The 22,449-nt window shown below is 41.7% G+C and overlaps 1 protein-coding gene across 4 annotated transcripts in view; it reads left to right on the forward strand.

Moving 5' to 3' along the window:
• RELN (reelin) overlaps positions 1–22,449 on the forward strand; it is a 479,555-nt gene that overhangs the window by 392,514 nt on the left and 64,592 nt on the right. For all 4 annotated transcript variants that reach the window (XM_083183017.1, XM_083183019.1, XM_083183018.1 and 1 more), the window contains exons 33-40: positions 573–761; positions 3,289–3,562; positions 6,017–6,157; positions 8,528–8,705; positions 13,169–13,253; positions 15,365–15,547; positions 16,655–16,826; positions 20,630–20,732. In XM_083183017.1, coding sequence (XP_083039143.1) covers positions 573–761; positions 3,289–3,562; positions 6,017–6,157; positions 8,528–8,705; positions 13,169–13,253; positions 15,365–15,547; positions 16,655–16,826; positions 20,630–20,732 — 1,325 coding nt within the window. The remainder of the gene's footprint in view (positions 1–572; positions 762–3,288; positions 3,563–6,016; positions 6,158–8,527; positions 8,706–13,168; positions 13,254–15,364; positions 15,548–16,654; positions 16,827–20,629; positions 20,733–22,449) is intronic.

The raw sequence follows: 22,449 nt of genomic DNA on the forward strand, positions 1-22,449 counted from the left end.
CACCATGCTGTCTGGGCCCAGCCAGTCGGGATCCCGACGTCTGGCTAATGACTGTCGGAATCCCGACTGTTGGAACCCTATACCACACCCTATAATACTGTATGTAAATAAACATTCCGGTATACAGATGGACTGTCGTGGTGTAGTGGTTAAAAGAATAAATGTAGGAAAGCTTGACTCAATACAGCAGTATCAGCAGTAGTAAAACAGCGACTCAGTCGGAAATGCTTATCAACGTTTCGGGCTGTTATGCCCTTTATCAAGATATGCAAACAACACAAAAACATACTTACATATATTGATGAAAATCGTGACAGACACCCGTGCACCCTCCTCCACAGCCAGCTCCCGTGGAGACCTGATGAGGTCACAGGCGCGACCTCGCGCCAACGCACCCAGCTTCTCCAGGGGGCGTGACTACACCTCCGTGAACCATCACCTAGGTGATGAACATAAACATGTTCCTTTGGTTATTGTCTAACTCATCCCAAAACAGCACAATATCAGATGGTGGATGACCTGTTTTAGTTGTTGCATTATTGTCTTTATATATTGTAATTATGATATTCCAGGAACGCAGTCAGGTCATTGGGCATTAGATGATGTCCTCATCGGAATGAATGACAGCTCTAGGATGGGTTTTCAGGATAGATTTGATGGTTCCGTTGATTTGAAAGCAAACTGGTACAGGATCCAAGGAGGCCAGGTAGACATTGACTGTCTATCCATGGATACAGCACTTGTGTTTACTGACAACATAGGTATGTATTTCTAAATCATTGCAAACTAGCTGTGGTTTATCTACCTGATTAGGACCTATTTTTTGAAAAGCAATATATCTACATTTATATATTTCTTTACTTTAATAACTCTAATATAAAATGTCAATTGAATAATGTGCAGTATATGTTCAGTTACACATTACACTAGTGTGTCTATCCGTTCTCCTGGCACCATCTGAAATGGTGTCACTCTCGCCCCTTACTCACAGAAAGTCATTTTTTTAAATAATCTAAATGGTCAATCCAATTTGGTGTGATGTAGCTACACAGCAGCCTGCACAAAATTGTTCACCGAGCTGCAAGCAAACATTGGGTGAGATTTAATAGGATGAGAGATTCAGAAAGTGAGAGATTTGGTAAGAAATCTCCAGGTTTTTAAAGCGGCAATCATTTACACTGCTAAACCAGTTTGATTTTGCAGTGTAAATGATTTCCGCTTTAAAAAAACTGGAGATTTCTTACCAAATCTCTCACTTTCTGAATCTCTAATCCTATTAAATCTCACCCAATGTGTAAATCCAGGCTTAGAGCAGGCCACGAGGGGTACAAGATGTGATGCTGTTGCCAGTGTATCAATGAAGCAGCAATGGCAACTCACACCTTTCATGGTGACCAAAATCTGTGTTGCACATACACTACTGGGGCATCCTCACTCACTTTAAAATGAGCAGAGTATGTTTTATAACAGTTAGGTATATATGGTTATTGGATATCATATTGGATATCACTGACAATATTGTATGACTATAATCGTATAGTACATATTTATTTATTTGCAGTTTCTTATATAGCGCAGCAGATTCCGTTGCGCTTTACAATAGTAAACAGTGATAAAACAAACTGGGTAACAACAGACAGACTTGGTGGTTAGAGGGCCCTGCTGCAAGCTTACAATCTATAGGGACATAGGAGGGAAACACAAGGACAGGCATCAGTAATAGCATAGCAGTCCCAACAAGTTACAAGTCCAGAAGGGAAGCTATATAATACATAAGTGCCTCAGAGGGTTATGCGTGTAGAACTTAAATATGATACATATCAACATATGTGACGTGACTTTCTACAACTGTGCAGTACATAACTAGATAGACACACACGCATATGTGTCTTCATATACCTAGACTTGTGAGGTGCCTGTTGCAGGCGAGCCATGCTGCATTGCGCCGAGTAGTAACTTTTACTTTCAATTTGCATCAGACACAGCAAAACACAACTGAATCTGTACCAGACACACCAGCCTGCGACTTGAACTGCACAAGACATACTTGTAAATACAGTATGTATAAAGTCACATGAAGCACAACAGAACGTAGCTTGAAATGAGCTGCAGCTGCTGCATCGCAGCATTATGTGTTCAGACTCATTCGCACACATACAGTATGGACAGGTGTCACATATCAAATTAATGAGTGCAGCCTTGAGAAGTGTTTTGCTGCATTCTGGCTAAGTGTTTGGAGACACTGAACTTGCCCAGATCAGTCTTTCTGAGAAATTGGGCATTTTGGGGTGGGAACTGGGCAGTGACATTGATAAGACACAGAACCTCTCTTACATGTGAGAGAGACATTGGTATATATCTAAATCTCTGTGTGAGTCTGATGCTGGCCATATATTAGAATGACCATCATCCAATCAGAGTCGTCTGATGATTTCCCTTGAATTCCCCGGCAGTTCCCTGACTCACGAGATGGTGCATTTTGACACACAATGTGCTAATGATGTACTTACTTGATCTGCACCCACTCTTGACAGATCATTTGCTCAGCACATAAGATCATAGGATCCATCTCATGACCCTCGGGCCCATGCATCGAATCATAATTGTACAAAAACACCTCAAGATGTGCACACAAAAATATACAATGCATCGTAAGAGCCATCAAAATCATGCATTCATCGTTCTAATATATGGCCAGCTTATGCCAAGCATACAAGAAAGGGCAGTCAGTTTCTGACAGATTTATTGTACCTGGCAGGGGCTGGCGCAAGTGCCCATACTAATGATGACAGTTGTAGCACTTGGCATAAAATCAGTAGGCGTCCCAGCTTTCCACTTACAGGCACACAGACCCATGCAGCTCCAGACTCTTTTAGTGCCATAATGAGTAGGAAAATAAATGGATTGTATACAATAGAAAAAAATATTTTCCTCAGTTCCTGTTAATGGTTAGAATTTTTTCCAGGCACCAGTGGCAAATAAGTAAGGGATGCAGCAATTTACTGCTTTTAGGAAAAGGGTGGTAGCTTTTAACATTAGTTAACCCATATGTCTCGGGTCAAGTACCCAGATCTATGGATTATCATCTTTGCAGCCCCCACTATAAGGCCACTTACCTTAGATTTCTGTCTCAAGCCTCCCTCAGACTTTAATAGAAATCCTTGTTAAGTGCAACCCGTGGTCTGTAATTGAAAAGCCACGGCTGGCCAATTAGCCTGTGGATAATTACCGCGGCTTACCGCTAAGTCTTTCACGCCTTCTTAAAATATACTTTTTTTTTTTTTACAGGAAAACCTCGGTATGCAGAGACGTGGGATTTTCAAGTGATGCCTTCCACCTCTCTACAATTTGAGTTGAGCATGGGCTGTAGTAAGCTATTTACTGATTCCCACACAGTTCAATTACAGTACTCAATAAATAATGGAAGAGATTGGCACCAGGTTACGGAGGAGTGTGTGCCCCCAAGTATCGGCTGCTTGCATTATACAGAGAGCTCAGTCTACTCATCTGAAAGGTTCCAGAACTGGAAAAGAATCACTGTCTATCTTCCACCATCAACAATGTAAGTTGAAAAGTATTATGTCTGATTTTCAACAATAAAACAAGTAAAATAGCACTATTTAGTATATGAACAAACTAAACAAATATAGTATCTGCTTGTTTAAATATATGAACATGCAAGTTAAATATGCTAGAAATAATTTGAAAGAAACTGCTTATGGCAAATGTAATGTTTGCAAATCTGGGCGCTTGGCGTCTGCTTATCAAATTGACCAAGTATACTGCTGATATATTTATAGGTTTGTATCTAACTTTATCCTTCATCACACCTGACCTCCACAGTGTATTTCCTTTTTATTACAATAGTATCACTATACACCCTTGGTTTTGTTTTTACTGTTTTTCCCTATATACAGTATTTAATATTTGACAAAATTCAAAGTTTATGGTTTGCGCTTGGTTGGCCCACTGTACAAAACAAGCACTTTTCTATGTTTCATTTACCATATCTGCTTTACACTGTAAGTCCTTCTAAACAGAGTTCTTTCCCTGTTATTTTACTGGTATGTTCAAATTATTCTCCATGATTATGCAGCATAGATACATATTTTGTAGCTATATAAAGAAAAATACAGTATTATAGTAATATAATAGTACACATTCATACTGACCCTCAAATCATCAAGTAACTATGTACTACCCTTACAACTTCCAGATTTAAAGACTCTTTAATTTGGAGATATTGTTGTTACTGTATTGTTCAATTAAGCTGTATGGTGAAACCAAAATGGTGAAACAAAGGTTATAATACATTAATAATTAATAAAATATCTGACTGATATATCCCACAAGACCTGAAATAATAATAAATATCCATTATTATATTACACATATAATATACATTATTAATATACATTAGTGTACACAGCCCTCACTATTGCATGGCCACCGTCTGGCATCAGGTTCTAAACCTGAAAGTTATTTCCAAGGATCCAATCCCATAACCAGATTAAGGAGGGTTGCAAGGGATTCTGTCAGGGCCCCCCTGGCCTGAGCACAGTGACATTACTAGCTCCCCTGATTCTTGTCTCAGTGTGTAAGTAGTACAGAGACTGCTTTCCTTTAGGGCTCCCTGTCTTAAGTGCCTTGGGCCCCACAAACCTTAATCCGGCCTTGTCCGAGCCACCCTTTAACTCCTCAAACTGCAGCAGTCAAATAAATAGATGTATATACACATCTTTTCAATTATATCTTAATGTTGCTTCGAATACAATATTATCAGCTTTTATGTCTTGTATATGCACCAGTGTCCATCATTGTGATTATAGTTTTGATTTATCAATGGCCCTGTTTGTTTAAAGTTTAGGTGTTTTTTTCCATATTTGTGTTTTATTGGGGTGCTCCAGTTTTTCTACAGTCTCCAATAACAGATTGTGAGGTTCATTGTGTTGTGTGTGTATTTGTCTAAGGTACTATTGTATAAAATAAGCAACATAATGGCAGGTATTCAATGCTGTTTGCGAGTGGTGACAGCGAGCAGGGCTTCCTGCTCGCTGTCACCACTCACCCTGACAGTATTCAACACACCCTCCGCATACGCCAATTCCCCCTCGCTCCATTTTTTGAGCGAGGGAGAATTGGCGTATGCGGCTCCAGAAGCAGCGAGACTCGCGGATAAAAACAGCGAGTTTTCTGCAGTAGCCGCGGGTCTCGCTGTTTTGGGGAATTCTCGCCGTCCTGTGGTGGTGAGGATTTCCCCAGAACGTTGAATAGAGCGAGCGGCCGGCGCGGGGGTTAAATAGCGAGGATCGCTGGTTTTCTGCAATCCTCGCTGTTTAACCCCCTCGCTGGCCGCTCACTGCAGCATTGAATACCCCCCAATGTATCGTCCATAACAATCGGATGGAGCCAAATTCGGCCCATACTGATGGTTGTGGGGCTGGGCGAGGACGTACAACGGCCGGAACAGCGTTCATACTCCGGCCATAATATCATACTCGCCTACCTTTTCCTCTCTGGGAGAAGCCCGGAGAGGAGATGCAGGTGGGTTGTGACGGTTGTGGCTAATTACGTCATTAGGCCCCATCCCCTCACAGGGAAATTCCTTTGTTTGGCTCCACTTTGCATAGGGGTGGGGCAAAATTTCCATGGAGACATGCAGGTTTTGTGCTAAAAAATACTACAACCATTTTTTTTTATTATTATTTGATATTGGGGGTAAGCATGGTAAATTGATGCAAGGTCTCCTGCAATTGTTAACAAAACAGCACAGGCCCAATTGACAAATGTGCACATATTTCATTATGTATGAAGATATGCTACCATTTTCAAATGCAATGCAATTATTTTATGTAAAACAGTAAATGACTGTATTTATTGTAAGATCCCATGACTTGAAGACTACAACTTGCAATCTCTGCATATTAAATATTATCATGCTGTGTTGGCTGTAAATTGTGATATCACTTTGTGATGCAAACTGGATGGGGCTGTTTTGTGTCTGATTTTATTGCAGTTCTCCAAGGACTCGCTTTAGATGGATACAGAGAAATTATGGGCCTGGCGCTGATGCCTGGGCCATCGATAATGTTATTCTTTCATCAGGATGTCCTTGGATGTGTTCAGGACACGGGATATGTGATTCAGGCCGCTGTATGTAAGTCATAAATCACGTTTGCATAACAGGTGTATGGCAGTAGTTTAAAGTAGGAAAGGGGGAGGATGGGGTATAGTGCAAAAATTGTCTATGAAAACTCAGGTAATATAACACAAGACTGGCAATACAATAATATTTTACAATCTAGTACAGAAACGACAAACTGATTTTATATGGATATCATCACATTTTTTGTAACGATAGCAATCTCCACGAACATCTATAGTTTTGTTAGTAGCACTATTTGTATATTTGCAATATATGGATGTTTATTATATTATGGGTCATCATGTTTAGAAAGATTTACTAACTGCATATTATCAATTGATGAATTCATTGATAATATTATTTAATAACAGTTGTGCAAGTTCACAGTGATATTTCTTCTATAAGAACGGAAAGTAACTACAGTATGGTTGTAATTAGGATCTGATCAATTGATAAGGGGCCATTACTCACATCATTCATTTGGGTGTGGATCGTTTTATCGACCACACTTAGGTCGACAGTCATTAAGTCGACACCGTTAGGTCGACATGCAACTAGTTCGACAGGGTTCTAGGTCAACATGGTTGAAGGTCAACAGGTGCCTAGGTCGACATGGGTTTAGGTCGACATGGGTTAGGTCGACAGGTCGCGTAGTCGACATGGGTGTTTTACTGTTTTTTTTACCCGAATGTCGACTGCAGCCCCTCGCATCGCTCACTTCGCTCGCCATGCTTGGGGCACGGTGCATCGACGTGCTCGGCACACTATTTTATTCTCCCACCACGCCCTAGTGGATGGTAGGGCATGAAATACCACCTGTCAGCACATGTTGGAAGCGCAGGGAAGCAGCTGAGCAATTTCGTACAATTAAAATGCAAATTCAGCATGAGGCATCTGAAGGAGATAGACCTGACATGTGTCTGCAAGATCTGAGTGATGCATCTGAGAATTTCTTCGAGTGATTGACAGTAAGGGAGAGTTATTGGGAGCTACCAGGGTAGTGGCGACTCAAATACAGGCATGTTATAGCTTACGATTGGGATCCTGTACACAGTTACAATGACCATAGGGTTACTCAGATGGACAATGTTCGCCCAATGTACATCCAATGGTTGGATCTTTGTATGCAGCAGCAGACCAGAGACACCAATTAAGGGCGTCTCTATAAAACATTTATATAATTTTTCACATAGCTGAGAATGCCTTTACGGTACTTGTTTCCTAGCACGGCCACAATCGCGGGCATTGGGTGTAATTTTTAGTGGTCTGCGACGCGACTGACGCGATGCCCCCGATTTCCCATAGAAATGCATTGAAAAAAGTCAAAATCGCGTCGGTCGCGTCGCAGGCGGCTAAAAAAGCCTTAAATGGTCCAGACGCGATGCCCCCGATTTCCCATAGGGAACAATGTTAAATGCCTCAATTTACCCAAATCATCATAGGGAACAATGGTAAATGGGCCAGAAACCCCCCAAAACACCCCTGAACAGTGAAATGGCCCCCCCCCCCCAAAATTAGTTAACGCCACCCCACGATCAACGTGAACCCGAAGCGTGGCGAGCGCAGCGAGCCCGCGAGGGGCGGCGGTACGCGTCCTCCGACCTTTTGATACCCCCACTATCCACGTCGGCGTGGAGTTGAGAATAGAATAGTGTGGCGAGCGCAGCGAACCACCGCGCCCGAAGCGTGGCGAGCGCAGCGTGCCCCGCGAGGGGACGCGGATACCTTCATAGGCAAACGCGTCCCTTCACGGGCTTCACAGGTATCCGCGTCCCCTCGCGGGGCTCGGTGGCTCGCTGCGCTCGCCACACTATTCTATTCTCAACTCCACGCCGACGTGGATAGTGGGGGTATGAAAAGGTCGGAGGACGCGTACCACCGCCCCTCGCGGGCTCGCTGCGCTCGCCACGCTTCGGGTTCACGTTGATCGTGGGGTGGCGTTAACTAATTTGGGGGGGCCATTTCACTGTTCAGGGGTGTTTTGGGGGGTTTCTGGGCCATTTACCATTGTTCCCTATGATGATTTGGGAAAATTGAGGCATTTAACATTGTTCCCTATGGGAAATCAGAGGCATCGCGTCGGGACCATCGCATGCGATTTTTTTGCCCGCATGCGATGCCACCGACCCGATTTTTTTACCTGCGATGCCCAAGATCATGATCGGTGTGGCCGTGCTAGGAAACAAGTACCGCCTTTACTTACGTCTCTGAATTAAGCACATAGTCTGTATTGCTTTGCAAATGTTGGGAGTACAAATTAAGCAAGTGGGCTGCCAGGAGGTATACAGTTGGAACATTAGTGAGAACCACTGTTCTGGAAATAGTATTGCAAAATAAAAGTAAAAATATATATATATATTATTAACATTTGCATTGTTACAGGTGTGACAAAGGCTTTGGAGGTCCATATTGTGTCCCGATTGTTCCTTTACCTTCCATTCTGAAAGATGACTTTAATAGTAACCTGCATCTTGACCTTTGGCCTGAAGTGTATGGAGCAGAGAGGGGAAATGTGAATGGAGAAACAATTAAATCTGGAACCGCACTTGTGTTTAAAGGGGTTAGAACATATTTTTATTCTTGGTTACTAGAATCCTTCTATACTACTGTGTATTTTCAATATAATACAGCAAAATGATCTGCAGCAAAATGTATTTGTGTAGTGTCTTCGGTATTTGAAAAAGCTGGAAGCGAAGCGCGCGCCAGCTAGCAGTGCCGCTTACTCGTGCGCACTCATTTAATAGACTGCATTTTGATTCATGTACCTTTTTCCTACAGGTTACACCACAATCAAAGTGTCACGTATCGGCTGCTGACCCCACAGAACCCCATGAGGGCAGCAGTGATGGTCCGATACGTAGTCCCGCTATGACATGCTAATTTGAGCATGCCAATATGAATCCACAGTTGTCTCCGCAATAGTGTGAAATACAATTGATTTCCTCATAGAGCCACAGAGCCAATACACATTTAAGAGGAACCATTGACATTAATATACCACTTACTATTGCATCAGAGACCTCTGGGACCCATGTATCAAATGTCTGACTACCTCAGGGATCAGAAACCCATTACACGTACCAGTAGTGTCATTTACATAGAGGCTTTGCAATAAAAAGTCCATAACTGAACGGTAACACAAGGGTTAAACCGCACCCAAGTCATGCATAAGTGCACCAATCACATTTAACATCCTAACACATATATTTAGTGTATGATGTGCGTGGTGTGAGTGAGAGTCAACATAATGTCGACCACTGCAATTTGAGCATTCAACTATCCACAAACTTTGTACTGTTCAAATACAAAGAGCAGCACTGAGAACTCCATAGAGATACACTATTGCATTAGACCAGGGGTGTCAAACTCAAATTCATCGGGGGCCGCATCAGCAGTTTGGTCACCCTCAAAGGGCCGGTTGTATAGGACTATGTGTCCACTCTTTATTATTATAATAAATTATTGTCACTGCATTCAATTATTACTTTTTTGTAAGTAATAACTTAAAGTAGAAACATAGTCAGAATAATGACAAGTAGATATTCAAATGTGCAATTTATTGAAAAATGATTTTTGGTAACAAACAGTAATTTTTTTTTTTAAAACATACAAATATTGCCAACCACTGTTTATTACACATATGGAAAACACAAGGCATTAAGGCCCTTATTATAGTTCACTCTTAGAGGCAAATTCATTCTTAGATGGACAAAACCATGTGCACTGCAGGGGGATCTACAGTACATCTGCCCCACCTGCAGTGCACCTGGTTTTGTCCATCTAAGAAGGAATTTGCCCCCCTTAACCCCCCTTAACTAGTCAGCTCAAGCTGAGGATTTCTGGGGAAATGGAGACCCTCCCTCCAATAAAGGTCTCCATCCCATCCATGTCACCCAAGGTCTGACTCTGAAGTGAATCCCAAAACTATCACATGGTGGCTTGGTGGGCTGCGGGTGGCATATTAAAATAAGTATATTTAATGTACTTATTTAATAAATAAGTATATGAAATATACTTATTTCATATACCAGCAATACAGCCCACCAAGCCACCATGTGACAAGACTCTGTGCTGCAGCTTGCAGCTGGTGTGTCACACCATAGCCAGCATCATTCATATATTATTTGGAGTGAGAGCCACTGCTGCACTTACTTCAATGCTGTGTGGCAGCAGGCTCCGCAAAAGGTGCTGATCCCCCCTCCGTCGTGCGCCAGGGCAGGCCAGCCGTCACCGCACCCACACCCCACGCTCAGGCTTTGCTCCTTTGCCTGAGCGTACTGCGCAGGGTGCACGGCATGACGTAATCACGCACGTCGCCGGGCAGCGCACTGAACTCCTGGGAACGCTCTGCGCTAGCGTTCTCAGAAGGCAGCCGGCTTTACAGACTGGCAGCGGCAGCGCGGGCCAGTAAATTGGTCTGGCGGGCCGGATTCGGCCCGCGGGCCTTGGGTTTGACACCCGTGCGTTAGACTGTCAAATAGAACTTGCAACATTCTTTCATGTACTCAGTTACAAAGGATAATGGGGGTTATTTTGGTTTACTCTTTCTGACAAATTCCTTCTTAGATGGACAAAACCATGTGCACTGCAGGTGGGGCAGATGTTACTTGTGCAGAGAGAATTAGATTTGGGTGGGGTTTTACTTCAAAGTGAGATCTATATGGCAGTGTAAAAATAAAGCAGCCAGTATTTACCCTGCACAGAAACAATATAAATCACCCGATCTAATTATCTCTGCACTTTTTAAATCTGCCCCCCCTGCAGTGCACATGGTTTTGTCCATCTAAGAAGGATTTTGTCAGAAAGAGTGAACTAGAATAAGGCCCAATGTGAATCTCACTGTTAACATTGCCCAATATAGTAGGACTCAAACCCCTATTAAAACACACTGATCCAGAGGGAATTTAACACGTGTACACACCAGAACCCTATGTGTTAACATAAGGACCATTAAAAATACAAAGACACAATATACAATTTAATTTATACGTGTGAGTCGACACAAGGAACCTGCAGTACCATACAATACACATAACACCAGTGCGCAACGAGTTAGCCACCTATTTTAATAAATACACCTTTCCCTTTCCCCTGTATTCACGTTTTGATATTACATGTGTGTTTGTCATATTTCACTAATTTTTATTAGACTATTAAAGGTTATATTTTAACAAAGACCACTTAGGTGCACCCGTCAAAGACAAACTTCTTTCTCTCTCTTTTGCAAGATTATCCTATTTTTGTTTAGTGGTGGCACACCTCCTGTTAAGTCGGATTGTTGGCTGATACCGCATCAATCAATATTCAGGGGGGTCCTCCTTTCCTCTAAACTAATGAGGATCCTGTGTGGATAACCACCCCTCCCTAAGCCATATCCCCAAGTATCTGCATTATTATTATTATCCTTTATTTATATGGCGCCACAAGGGATCTGTAGCACCTACTTACAGAGTACATAAATGAGTAAGCAAAACAGGAAACAGTGACTTACAGTTAAATACAATAGAGAACAAGTACAGGGTACATTAAAATAACTGCATCAGCAGACAACATCACCTCACAATCCCCAGTAGATAATGTGTATTTTGGGGTCTATAACTATGGACTGTTGGGTTATATATTAATATGTATATTAATGTTCAACCAAAGGTTAAATAGTTTAAAAAAAGATTGCTCTGGGTGTATGATTCTATTTGATTTAGTATACTGTATAACAAGGACCAAGTGAGGGGGTGAAACATTTCAATGTCTGTAATTTAATAACTACATGTGAGCTATAAACCCATGACTATGCATTGTAAGCAGTGAAACTGTGGTTTGAATTAATGTAGATAAATTACGATTCAGCAAAGCCCAAATAAAACAATACAAGAGAAAGTATACTAATATATGTTCCAATATAAACAAACAATATTATTAAAACTACAATACTGTACATATGTGTAATATTATACTATGAGATGTTATTCATATACAGGTTGAGTATCCCGTATCCGAGTATCCGTTATCCGAATTATTCCGAAAACCATACATTCCAGAAAGTGAATAAAAAATATTTTTTTTGCTAAAAACTCACTGGGGACATTTGTAACAGCACTACTGGTGACATGATATGTAACTGGCACTATGGCCCTTATTTTGATCTGAGCGGTACGGCCCGCGTGCGGCCGTACCGCCGATGTTTACACTCTGCACATGCGCAGAGGTCACTCTGCGCATGTGCAGGGGAATTCGCCGAAAAAAAAATTTAGACGCCGCAAAGGGGGCGTATAGGGGTGTGAGGGGCTTAATAGCCTCATTACCCTATGTATACGCCCAGCGTTTCATGGGCGTTCCCATGCAAACGCGGGGCGTATGCATGGTAATGAGGCTATGACGCCAGTGATGGGGGCGGAAAGCTGACATCGCCGGATGTCAGCTGCCCGCCCCAATACAAGCTTTCACACGGACGATTGTCCGTGTGCTCTAAGCTTGCGTGAGCGGGGGGAGCGTGCGGCCCTGCCTTCGATGGTCATCGACCATCGAATGCAGGGGGCAGCTCCCAACATGGTGGAGGCGTACGCCCCGCCATTTTCATGCGGATCGGCAGCCGTCCGTGTACGGACGGCCGTGCCGATCCGTCTTGTAGGCGGGGATTCGTCTGGTGCGGTCGGAGCCGCATATGCGGCTCGACCGCACCAACCAGAATAAGGGCCTATATATGTGCAAGAAAATGATTGCTTGCCATTCAAATTCAGTATCTGAGATAGTACACAAATTTTGTTTCATGTTTTGAAACCTTGTTTTTTGAAGAAATAAAATATATTTGTGTGTATTTTATGTGGTAATAAAATATATTTGTGTGTATTTTATGTGTTTATACAGCATACATGCAAGATACTTCAAAATACATAATTGAAATATTAAAATATTCCGAAATACGGAATAATCCGTTATCCAAAATTCTCCTGGTTCCGAGCATTTTGGATACGGGATACTCAACCTGTACCACTAAATATTTTTAATAAATATTTTTTATTTCAGGAAGGATCCAGAATGATTGTCTCAAGAGATTTAGACTGTACACATACATTATACATTCAATTTTCATTTAAATTCATTACCAAAGGTAAGTACATAACTATACACTTGTTCCTATAGTAAGTTTTGATTTGGAAGTATTATTGTTAGCAATATATGTTATAACGCATACTTGCCTACCCTCCTGAAATGGCCCCCGGGAAGGTGTGTAAGTCTCCCGCATTATTGCCACAGCCCCTGCTCCTCCTTTCCCCGCGGTATAAAATGCCGGGGAGGGGGTGGGACTAAAATGCTGCGAATCGCATCATTTTGTGCCATTTTAGCCCCTCCCATCCACAGACCCGCTAATAAATGCGGCTGCCTGTAGTGGGGGCTGGTCTTGGTGATGTCAGCTCCGCCCCAAAACGTAGCCTCGTCCCGCCCCCCTTTCACTCCTCTCCGGGCTTCTCCCGGAGAGGAGTTTTTAAAAGTCAGCATGTATGTTATAACTGGATCAGATTGTTGTGTAATATAAAGAGGCACACACTGAATAAAAAGAGGTCACTAATGTCATAATGTACATAATGTTCAGTAACAACATGCCAAATTAACTTTTGTCCTAATTCATAACGTGTGTTAGCATTGTCTGCAGATTCTAGGTCACAGCAATAGCTGTTCTTATAACAGCTGCATTGGATATAAAGTATCGAGCTGAACAGTAAGCTTTAACTTAATGCTTGTGGTTTTGTCATTAATATAGCGTACGAAGGGGCAGATGTATTATCGTGCCCATAACGTTTTAGAAATAATGGGTCCCGCTTCTGCATAACGAGAAGAAGTGGGCACGTGTTACAGCCTGATGTATTAAACACCCCCCCCCCCCCTCCTGCTCTAGCATCTACTGCTCTCCTTATCGGCGCCCCCGAAGTGCTGCGCATGTGCATTAAAAAAACCTCTCTCTCCTTAGCCGCCTCACTAGGCATGCGCAAGATTTCGCGCACAGCCCGGAGCCCAGCAGCGGGGCTAGCGTCGTCCCTGCACTGGAGATAGGACAACGCTAGCCCTGTGCTGGTAAAGCGATTAAAGTCTAGGCGGCTGTTAATACATCGCCCCTTCCCCCCCCCCCCTGCAAATTCCTGGTGGGGATTACAGGGGACAGCCCTGCCGAGCGTTACGCGGCGGGCTTTCCCTAGCGCATGTTAGGTGCTGTTAATAAATTTTAAAAACGTAATTTCCCCCAGTTAACCAGCGTTAAGTGCACTTAACGCTAGTTTATACATCTGCCCCACTATATGAAATGAGAATTGTATCCACAATACATAATAAGTTATAATTGTGCATAAAATACATATTAAAACGAGGTCCTTATTTAAGGCACAACATTTTTACAGTTAAGAATAGGCTGCGCCTGCAAATCCTGAACATACGGAGACTGAGTGCTTCATTTATTCACTGCAGGTACTCTAGTTAGTAAACTGAAAGATAACCAATAATGTAATCAGACATGAAATTGTTAGAGAAACAACACCAGTTCCTTCATTGACGCAGACAGGCTAACAATAGAACGGTAAATAGTTATATTCTAACCTATTGTTCCTTACAACAAAATAGCAGTTATGTGAGAGCCACATAAATGAATTGCCTGTGAGTATGAAATAATTGACAAATGTGTATTGTTTCTTCTGTCTTTTGTCAAAAGTATTTTTAAAGCATTAAAGGAAACTTATGAAGTTCAATGGGACCAGAATGTAGTTCAGCCTGGAGCATGCCCTCAGATATCCAAGTATGTACAAAGTGTGATCCCTAAAGACCTAGATGTCAGGTTTGGTCATGCTCACAAAGTATGTGATAGAGCCTCTGCTGGGGACCAGTTTTCAGTGCACTTCATGACTGTGAATGAACTTGGCGTCATGGTCTTTAGGGATCTTGTTCCATATGTTCTCTGATCAGTCCAAAGAAAATAGATTCCATTGTGAAGTGTTGCGAGACAACAAGCATGATATATAAATTATGTGTATATCATATACAGTAATATACAATAGCCAATCCATAGCAACAGTAAAAGGCTCCAGAGCTACGCTACTGCTAGGACTACTCCGTGAAGTTTTTAATATTGCCCTATTTTAAGCTGTTTTACCCAGTAATGAATCATGGTATTTTTGAGTTATTGCCAATGACTGTTAAAATAAATAACCAGGCCTCATGTATTTATTATTTTAGGCGTTCCAGAGAGATCCCACTCCATTCTTCTCCAGTTCTCAGTCACAGGGGGCATAAGCTGGAATCTCATGGATGAATTTTATTTTACACAAACTACTGATGTACTGTTTGTCAATGTTCCCCTGCCACCTACAGCTCAAACCAATGCCACCCAGTTCAGGCTCTGGCAGCCATACCACAGTGGTAATATGGGTCTAGTTTTTCCTATTACAAAAATAGTATAATATGTTTGTAAATTACTTGTATAGAACAAATTATTAACAAAACTATGAGCACATTTAAAGTCCTTAGTGTAGAGCAATCTTAAACTGAGTACACACTTGCACAATATTGTGCCTATTGATCCTGTACGGGCGAATCAGAACAACAAGTTGTCCGCCTTCTGCATTATGATTGTGCACTTCTGATTGAGTGTCATATGATTGGCCGTACTGAAGTCCAATCGCACAACCTTGTATGCAATGCACTGAATATAATTAGGAACGGAACAGCAATCATTCTGTCACTCATTAATGTCTGCGTAGTGTGTTCTGGAAATCTATGGATGTGCAGGGCAAAATGTAATCACCCCGGACATCAGCATGATTGCTGGCCGCTCTAGTGTGTACTCAGCTTTACAATCCAATCAATGACAATTAAAGAATTATGGGAGCTGTCAGAATTCCTGGTTTGATTAGCAGAGTAGCAAGTTTGTTAGTAGGTCTGGTCAGTCAACGAGGAGATTATAAAGGGATTGATAAAGTGTAATTAATTATAAATCATCAAAAACTGAGAGGATATGAATGAATTTTTTTTTTTTTATTAGATACAGCTTGAAAATGGGCCTGGCGAGTCATGAGAGTGAAAATCTAGAACTTATTTAAGGAAATGCTGTTGGGAATGTTTTCATATTGCATAGACCATGGGTCTTCAAACTGTGGCCCTCCAGATGTTGTGAAACTACATGTTCCAACATGCATTGCCACATTTTTTCCTATAAGAGCATGCCAAAACTGTCAGAGCATGCTGGGACATGTAGTTCCACAACATCTGGAGGGCCACAGTTTGAAGACCCATGGCATAGACCGATACTTCAACTTGCTAAATCTGAAAACTGTTTGGTTATAACACATCATTGATCATTGCACCATGTTTTAAACAAGCCCTTTTCGGCTCATATTAGGTACAGTAAAATTTTGGTTCAAAATTAAAAGGAAATCATGGGATAATATAAAGCAGACCAGAAATATGAATAAATATGTTATTGTTTCCTTTGTACTATTCTCCTGAATGTACACTCTCATTTCCCAGGGAAGAAAGATGAAATATGGATCATAGAACACTTTGTCATCGATGGAAATAACATAAACAATCCTACAATCCTTATGGATACATTTGATTTTGGTCCTAAGGAGGATAACTGGTTGTTCTACCCCGGTGGCAATATTGGCCTTTACTGCCCATACTCTTCAAAGGGAGCTCCGTAAGTCTGCAGCACTGATCATTATTTAATTTCATATTCAGAAAGTAACAAAAAACAGTGTTTATTACTAAGTGTTAGGTATCATATAGCAGAGGTACTGTATGCAACATATGGGTCCCCAGATGCATGTCTAAGCAAAAATAATAACTAAGGCTGTTGCTGCATTTCTACTTCTAATTACAATGGGGGTGGTATTTTTTTCCCAACTGTCATCATGTTTACATGAGAATGTCAATGTGGTCACAGATGTTATCATGCAGCAGGTCAATATGCGTGGCAAGCTGACATTTATCATGTTGACACTGTTGAAATGGCAACATGAGTAGAATATTCCAAAAATACCCCTGTTGGCATATTGATGACTTTTATGGTACAATGGCTCCATAGGTATCTTCCAGATGCAGCGATTACATCCAGTGGATTCTGCATGTATGCACTGGTTGCGACAATTACCAATTCTACCCTTCCCTCCTGCATCCTAACCCTCCATAGCTGATTCATGCAGAATGTCATTAATACAAATATTGACATTGTGCACATGTCAACTTTCTGAAGGTGTCAATATTTAAACAATGTCAACATAAGTATTGACATTGACTATTGGCACTACAACAGAGAGGCACAGCCTGGACCTGAGCACCATGACCGGACTGTGAGGGGGCCCATATGTCAACCTTGTGCACTGTTCAGCATAAATTGGACTGCACAAGTGGTAGTGTGAATTTGAGCCAATTGGATCTTGTGGATCAGCAGCCAATCTTGAGTGGCAGCTCCTGATTTGCTGCTAGTCTACGAGCTGCTCACCTTCGGCTCCAAATCTGAAATAGCAAGAGCACTGCTAGTGGTGAAAACGGGTAAGCAGGCACAGAAATACAGCACAAACCTGTGTTTTTTGTTTTTTTTTTGGCAGAAAAGGTTTTTTTTTTGGGGGGGGGGGGGGGGGGCAAATTAGATTGTGCCTTCCAATAAATACAGGATCAACATTGTGAAAAACATCTGTTATTTTTTCCACAGATGTTTTTTCTTCATTACTTGTATTTCCCATTAAGTTAATGGGTGTTAACAAGCCTACCGGGAGAAGTCCGGGGGCTAAGTGAATAGTATTGGCCTTAGGGCATTAAAAACCGACACTACCTTCAGTTTTCACATACAGTATTTTCCAATTTTAACACTTTTTTTTCTGCATTTCTCAGTTTACATTGGTACAAGATTGTGCCATGCAGACTGCCATGTTTCCCTTTTTCCTAGAAAAATATTAGTTTAAATAATATTAGTCACTTTTGGAATTCTTTAATTGGCATAACTTATTCTGCAACTGCAAGTTGGAATATGCTTCAAAAAGTTTTTAGCTAATTTGGGCAAAAAAGAAAGTATTGAATGGCATTTACAGTTTGCCACATTGGAGTTAGTAAATTGCAAAAATACATGTCTTGAATAATGGCAGAACAAACTTCTTATGTTTACCTATAAAATAAAAATACAATTAAATGTGAGGGTGTCATTATGTCAAGTATATAAATTTGAATTTAAAATTGAATTGACTAATTACAAACAAAATATAGTACATCTTATAGTGGTGCTTATTCAAATCTGATTGCAGTACAAATTTGTTCTCCAAATGGGCAAAACCATGTGCACTGCAGGTGGGGCAGATGTAATATATGTAGAGAGAGTTAAATTTGGGTGGGGTATTATAGCGTATACAGTAGCTAGTTTTTACCCTGCACAGAAACAAAATAACTCACACAAATCTAACTCTCTATATACATGTTACATCTGCCCCACCTGCAGTGCACATGGTTTTGCCCATTTTTAGAACTGCGATCAAATCTGAATAAGGGCCATAGTGAGTAGGCATAAAAAATAGAACACTTTTGCATACAAGAAGTAACCAGTCAAACTCTTCAAATATAAATTATTAAATTTCTGATTAATCTTTAAGTAAAGGTATTTGTTTGCCACATATGATTGTAAATGATTGTAAGATTATATCAAATCTGATCTTATGATGATACTTAGGGCGGTATTCAATTCCTTCAATGGCAGGGATTGTATGGTGAGGATGGATTTTCCTCGCCGAAAAAACAATCCATCCACGCTATCAAACCCCTTTGCCGTCCCCTCGCAGCATTCAATGTACGGCCCAAAACCTCGCTGTGAGAGGACGGCAAGGATCCTCTTAAAGGGCGAGGTTCGTCACAATTGCAGTGAGTCCGCCATAATTTGTGGTGAGCCCCGCCATTTTAATGGCCACAATCACCGTTTGCACCTCGCCTTAGGAAACAGGCGACGTGGAAACAGCGAGTGAAGGGGAGTTGCTTTAAATACACTGATGGCAAGCTATCTCTACTTCTCGCCCTCGGTAGCTTATCATCAGGTCATTGAATACAAGGCCGGCCTTAGGCATAGGCAAACTATGCAATTGCCTAGGGCATTTGGAATGCCTAGGGGCATCAGCAGCTTCTGCTGATTAAAATGATATGCAGCATGCCTATATTCTGTGTGTGAGTGAGGCTGTATCTGCATATGAATTAGTGTATTCATGGAAATCACTGTAACATAGCATTCCGTATGCAGGTACACACACAGTCGCACACAAAATATAGGCATGCCGCATATCATTTTAATCATCGGAAGCTCCTTGTGTGTGTTGGTCATAACAATGCAAATAAGATGAATTTTCAGCAAAAAAGGCACCCAACGTTAGCAGAACTGGCCAGGAGCTGCATGGCCTATTGAGATAAGATGTATGAGGAAACATCTGTATCCAAGCAGAGGCAGAGGTCACAGTGTTAGCGGCTGTGCGAGTGCTGTCTGCGGGTGGGTTAGTTGTGCAATAGTGTGCGACATATGTGTAACAGGCATTATGTGTGTCATGTGTATAAGGGAATTAATAATGTGCAACATATGTGTAATGGGCATTATGTGTGTCATGTGTATAAGGGCATTAATAATGTGCAACATATGTGTAAGGGGCATTATGTGTGTCATTATGTGTATGAAGGGCATTAATAAAGGTTGGCATAATGTGTAAGGGGCATTATGTTTATAAGGACTTTAATAATGTGTGTCATGTGTAGGGGGCATTACTGTGTGGTATTATCAGGGGTGCCGAGAGAAAGGGGTAGAGGGTTCAAATTACACAGGCCAAAGTCTGATGGGAGGGCCCAATGGGGGCCCCGGGCCCCCTCATCTTAAGTGACAGCAGCAGCTGCAGCTCTTCTCCTCTGCCCAGCACACACTGCTTTGTGCTGGGTTGCAGTGTGGCCATGGAGGTGGTTAAAATACAATATTTTCTCTGGATTTTTTTCTAAGGGTATAATGTGAATAATGTGAGGAGTAATGTATATAAGGTAAAGTGGTACTAGAGTGTGTTGTAACGTGAATAAGGGACACCATCGCATGATATAATGTGAATAAAGTTGCACTACTATGTGGCATCATTTGAATTGGGGGTAAAATTGTGTGGCCATGCCCCTTCCCAGCAAGAACACACCCCTGTTTGGGCTGCGCACCAAATGTGTGCACTGTTTCTATTTAAAATATTGCGGGTAGGAGCACCAAAATGATGACTGCTATGTCAGAGGCGAAACTAGTGGTGGTGTTAGGGGGCACCAGCCAAAATCTTGCCTAGGGTGTCATTTAGGCTAGGGCCGGCTCTGATTGAATATACCCCAACATCAACTCTGTAATATATATACTATGCATATTTTACACTTACTACTATAAAACAGTTCCTAGCTTATATGTTTAATACGTGATTAGCAGTTCTTTTGCTGTAATAGCCCTTTGTTCTGTGACAGTGAGGAAGATTCTGCAATGGTGTTTGTCTCAAATGAAATTGGGGAACACTCCATCACTACAAGAGATCTAGATGTCGATGAGAACACCATTATTCAGTTTGAGGTATGTCACATACATTTATACATTTACTTATATATTCTGGCTATTATTATGTCTGGTATCAACATAAGTTCCATCTCAACCAAAATATGTGTGGCGTTTGTATACTCTCCCTGTTTAGTCAGGTATTTCCATCTACCACTCCAATAATATTCTGGTATTTTAATGTTTAGCAGAGAAAGTAGACTGAAAACACCCCTGGAGTAAAGAACAGGGGCACCTGTTTGGGGCATGGAATACCAGTAAAGTGGCATCTACATTCTTAAGTATTGGGGCTGGTATCCGGACTGATCATAGAGTGACTCATGACAGACAGTCATATGGTCGACCACTAATGGTCGACAGTCAAAAGGTTGACAGGGTCAAAAGGTTGACAGGGTTTAAAGGTTGACACACAATAGATCGACAGGGTCTAAAGCAGGCATGTCCAACGTTGACCCTCCAGATGTTATGAAACTACACATCCCAGCATGCTTTGCCACAGTTTTGCTATTAGAGAATGCTAAAACTATTGCAAAGCATGCTGGGATGTGTAGTTTCAAAACATCTGGAGGGCCAACGTTGGACATGCCTGGTCTAAAGGTTGAAATAGAAAAGGTAGACATGTTTAAAGGTCGAAAGGCAATAGGTCGAAATGGCCAAAAGGTCGACATTAAAAAGGTTGACATGCATTTTTTTACTAAATTTTCAGCCAACGTGTGCCGACAGGCGGTATTTCATTCCCTACCATCCACCAGCACTCTAAAATAGAGTGCTGAGTGCAGCAAGGCACCAAGCCCGAAGCATGGCGAGCACACCGAGCCATGCGAGGGGATGCGGTACACTTAGACAGTGTCCATGCCATAGACACCCTAAAAACAGTTAAAACGCATGTCAACCTTTTTCCATGTCAACCTATTGACCATGTCGACCTATGTTTATGTCAACTTTTTAATCATGTCGACCTTTTACCTTTTGATCATGTCGACCTTTTTAATGTTGACCTTTTGACCCTGTCGACCTTGTGACTGTCGACCATTAGTGGGCGACCATATGACTGTCTATCATGAGTCAGTCTACTATTTATACCATAACCATTGGGGCCATGCCCCAGGTGTCTCAAGTACTACATATTCATGACAGGGAATGGCTTTTCACACCCAGCTCATGCCCTCTAAGCGTTAAGACTCAATGGGGGAAATTTACAAAGATGTTAGCTCTAATTCATATAGGGTGTTGTTATGGGCAACCAATCAGAATCTACTTCTTATTCATTTAGCACCTTCTAGAAGATAATAGGTATTATCTGATTGGTTGCCTATAGCAACATCCCAATCTGAAATAAAATTTCTTGGTGTCCAGAACTGCAAGGAACTGATGTGAAAGATTAAACGGATGGTGTAAGGGTTAGTATTACTGCCTCACAGCACTGAGGTCATGGGTTTGATTCCCACCATGGCTCTAACTGTGTGGAGTTTGTATATTCTCCCCGTACTTGTGTGGGTTTCCTCCGGGTACTCCGGTTTCCTCCCACAATCCAAAAATATACTGGTAGGCTAATTGGCACCCAACAAAGTTAACCCTAGAATGTCTGTGTGTACGTGTACATGTGGTAGGGAATATAGATTGTAAGCTCCACTGGGGCAGGGACTGATGTGAATGTTCAAATATTCTCTGTAAAGTGCTGCGGAATATGTATGCGCTATATAAGAAACTGTTAATAAATAAATAAATTGTTTAT

This window comes from Crinia signifera, chromosome 4 (assembly GCF_055691185.1).
Source record: "Crinia signifera chromosome 4, ASM5569118v1, whole genome shotgun sequence".
In the NCBI taxonomy this organism is placed as follows: Eukaryota; Metazoa; Chordata; class Amphibia; order Anura; family Myobatrachidae; genus Crinia; species Crinia signifera.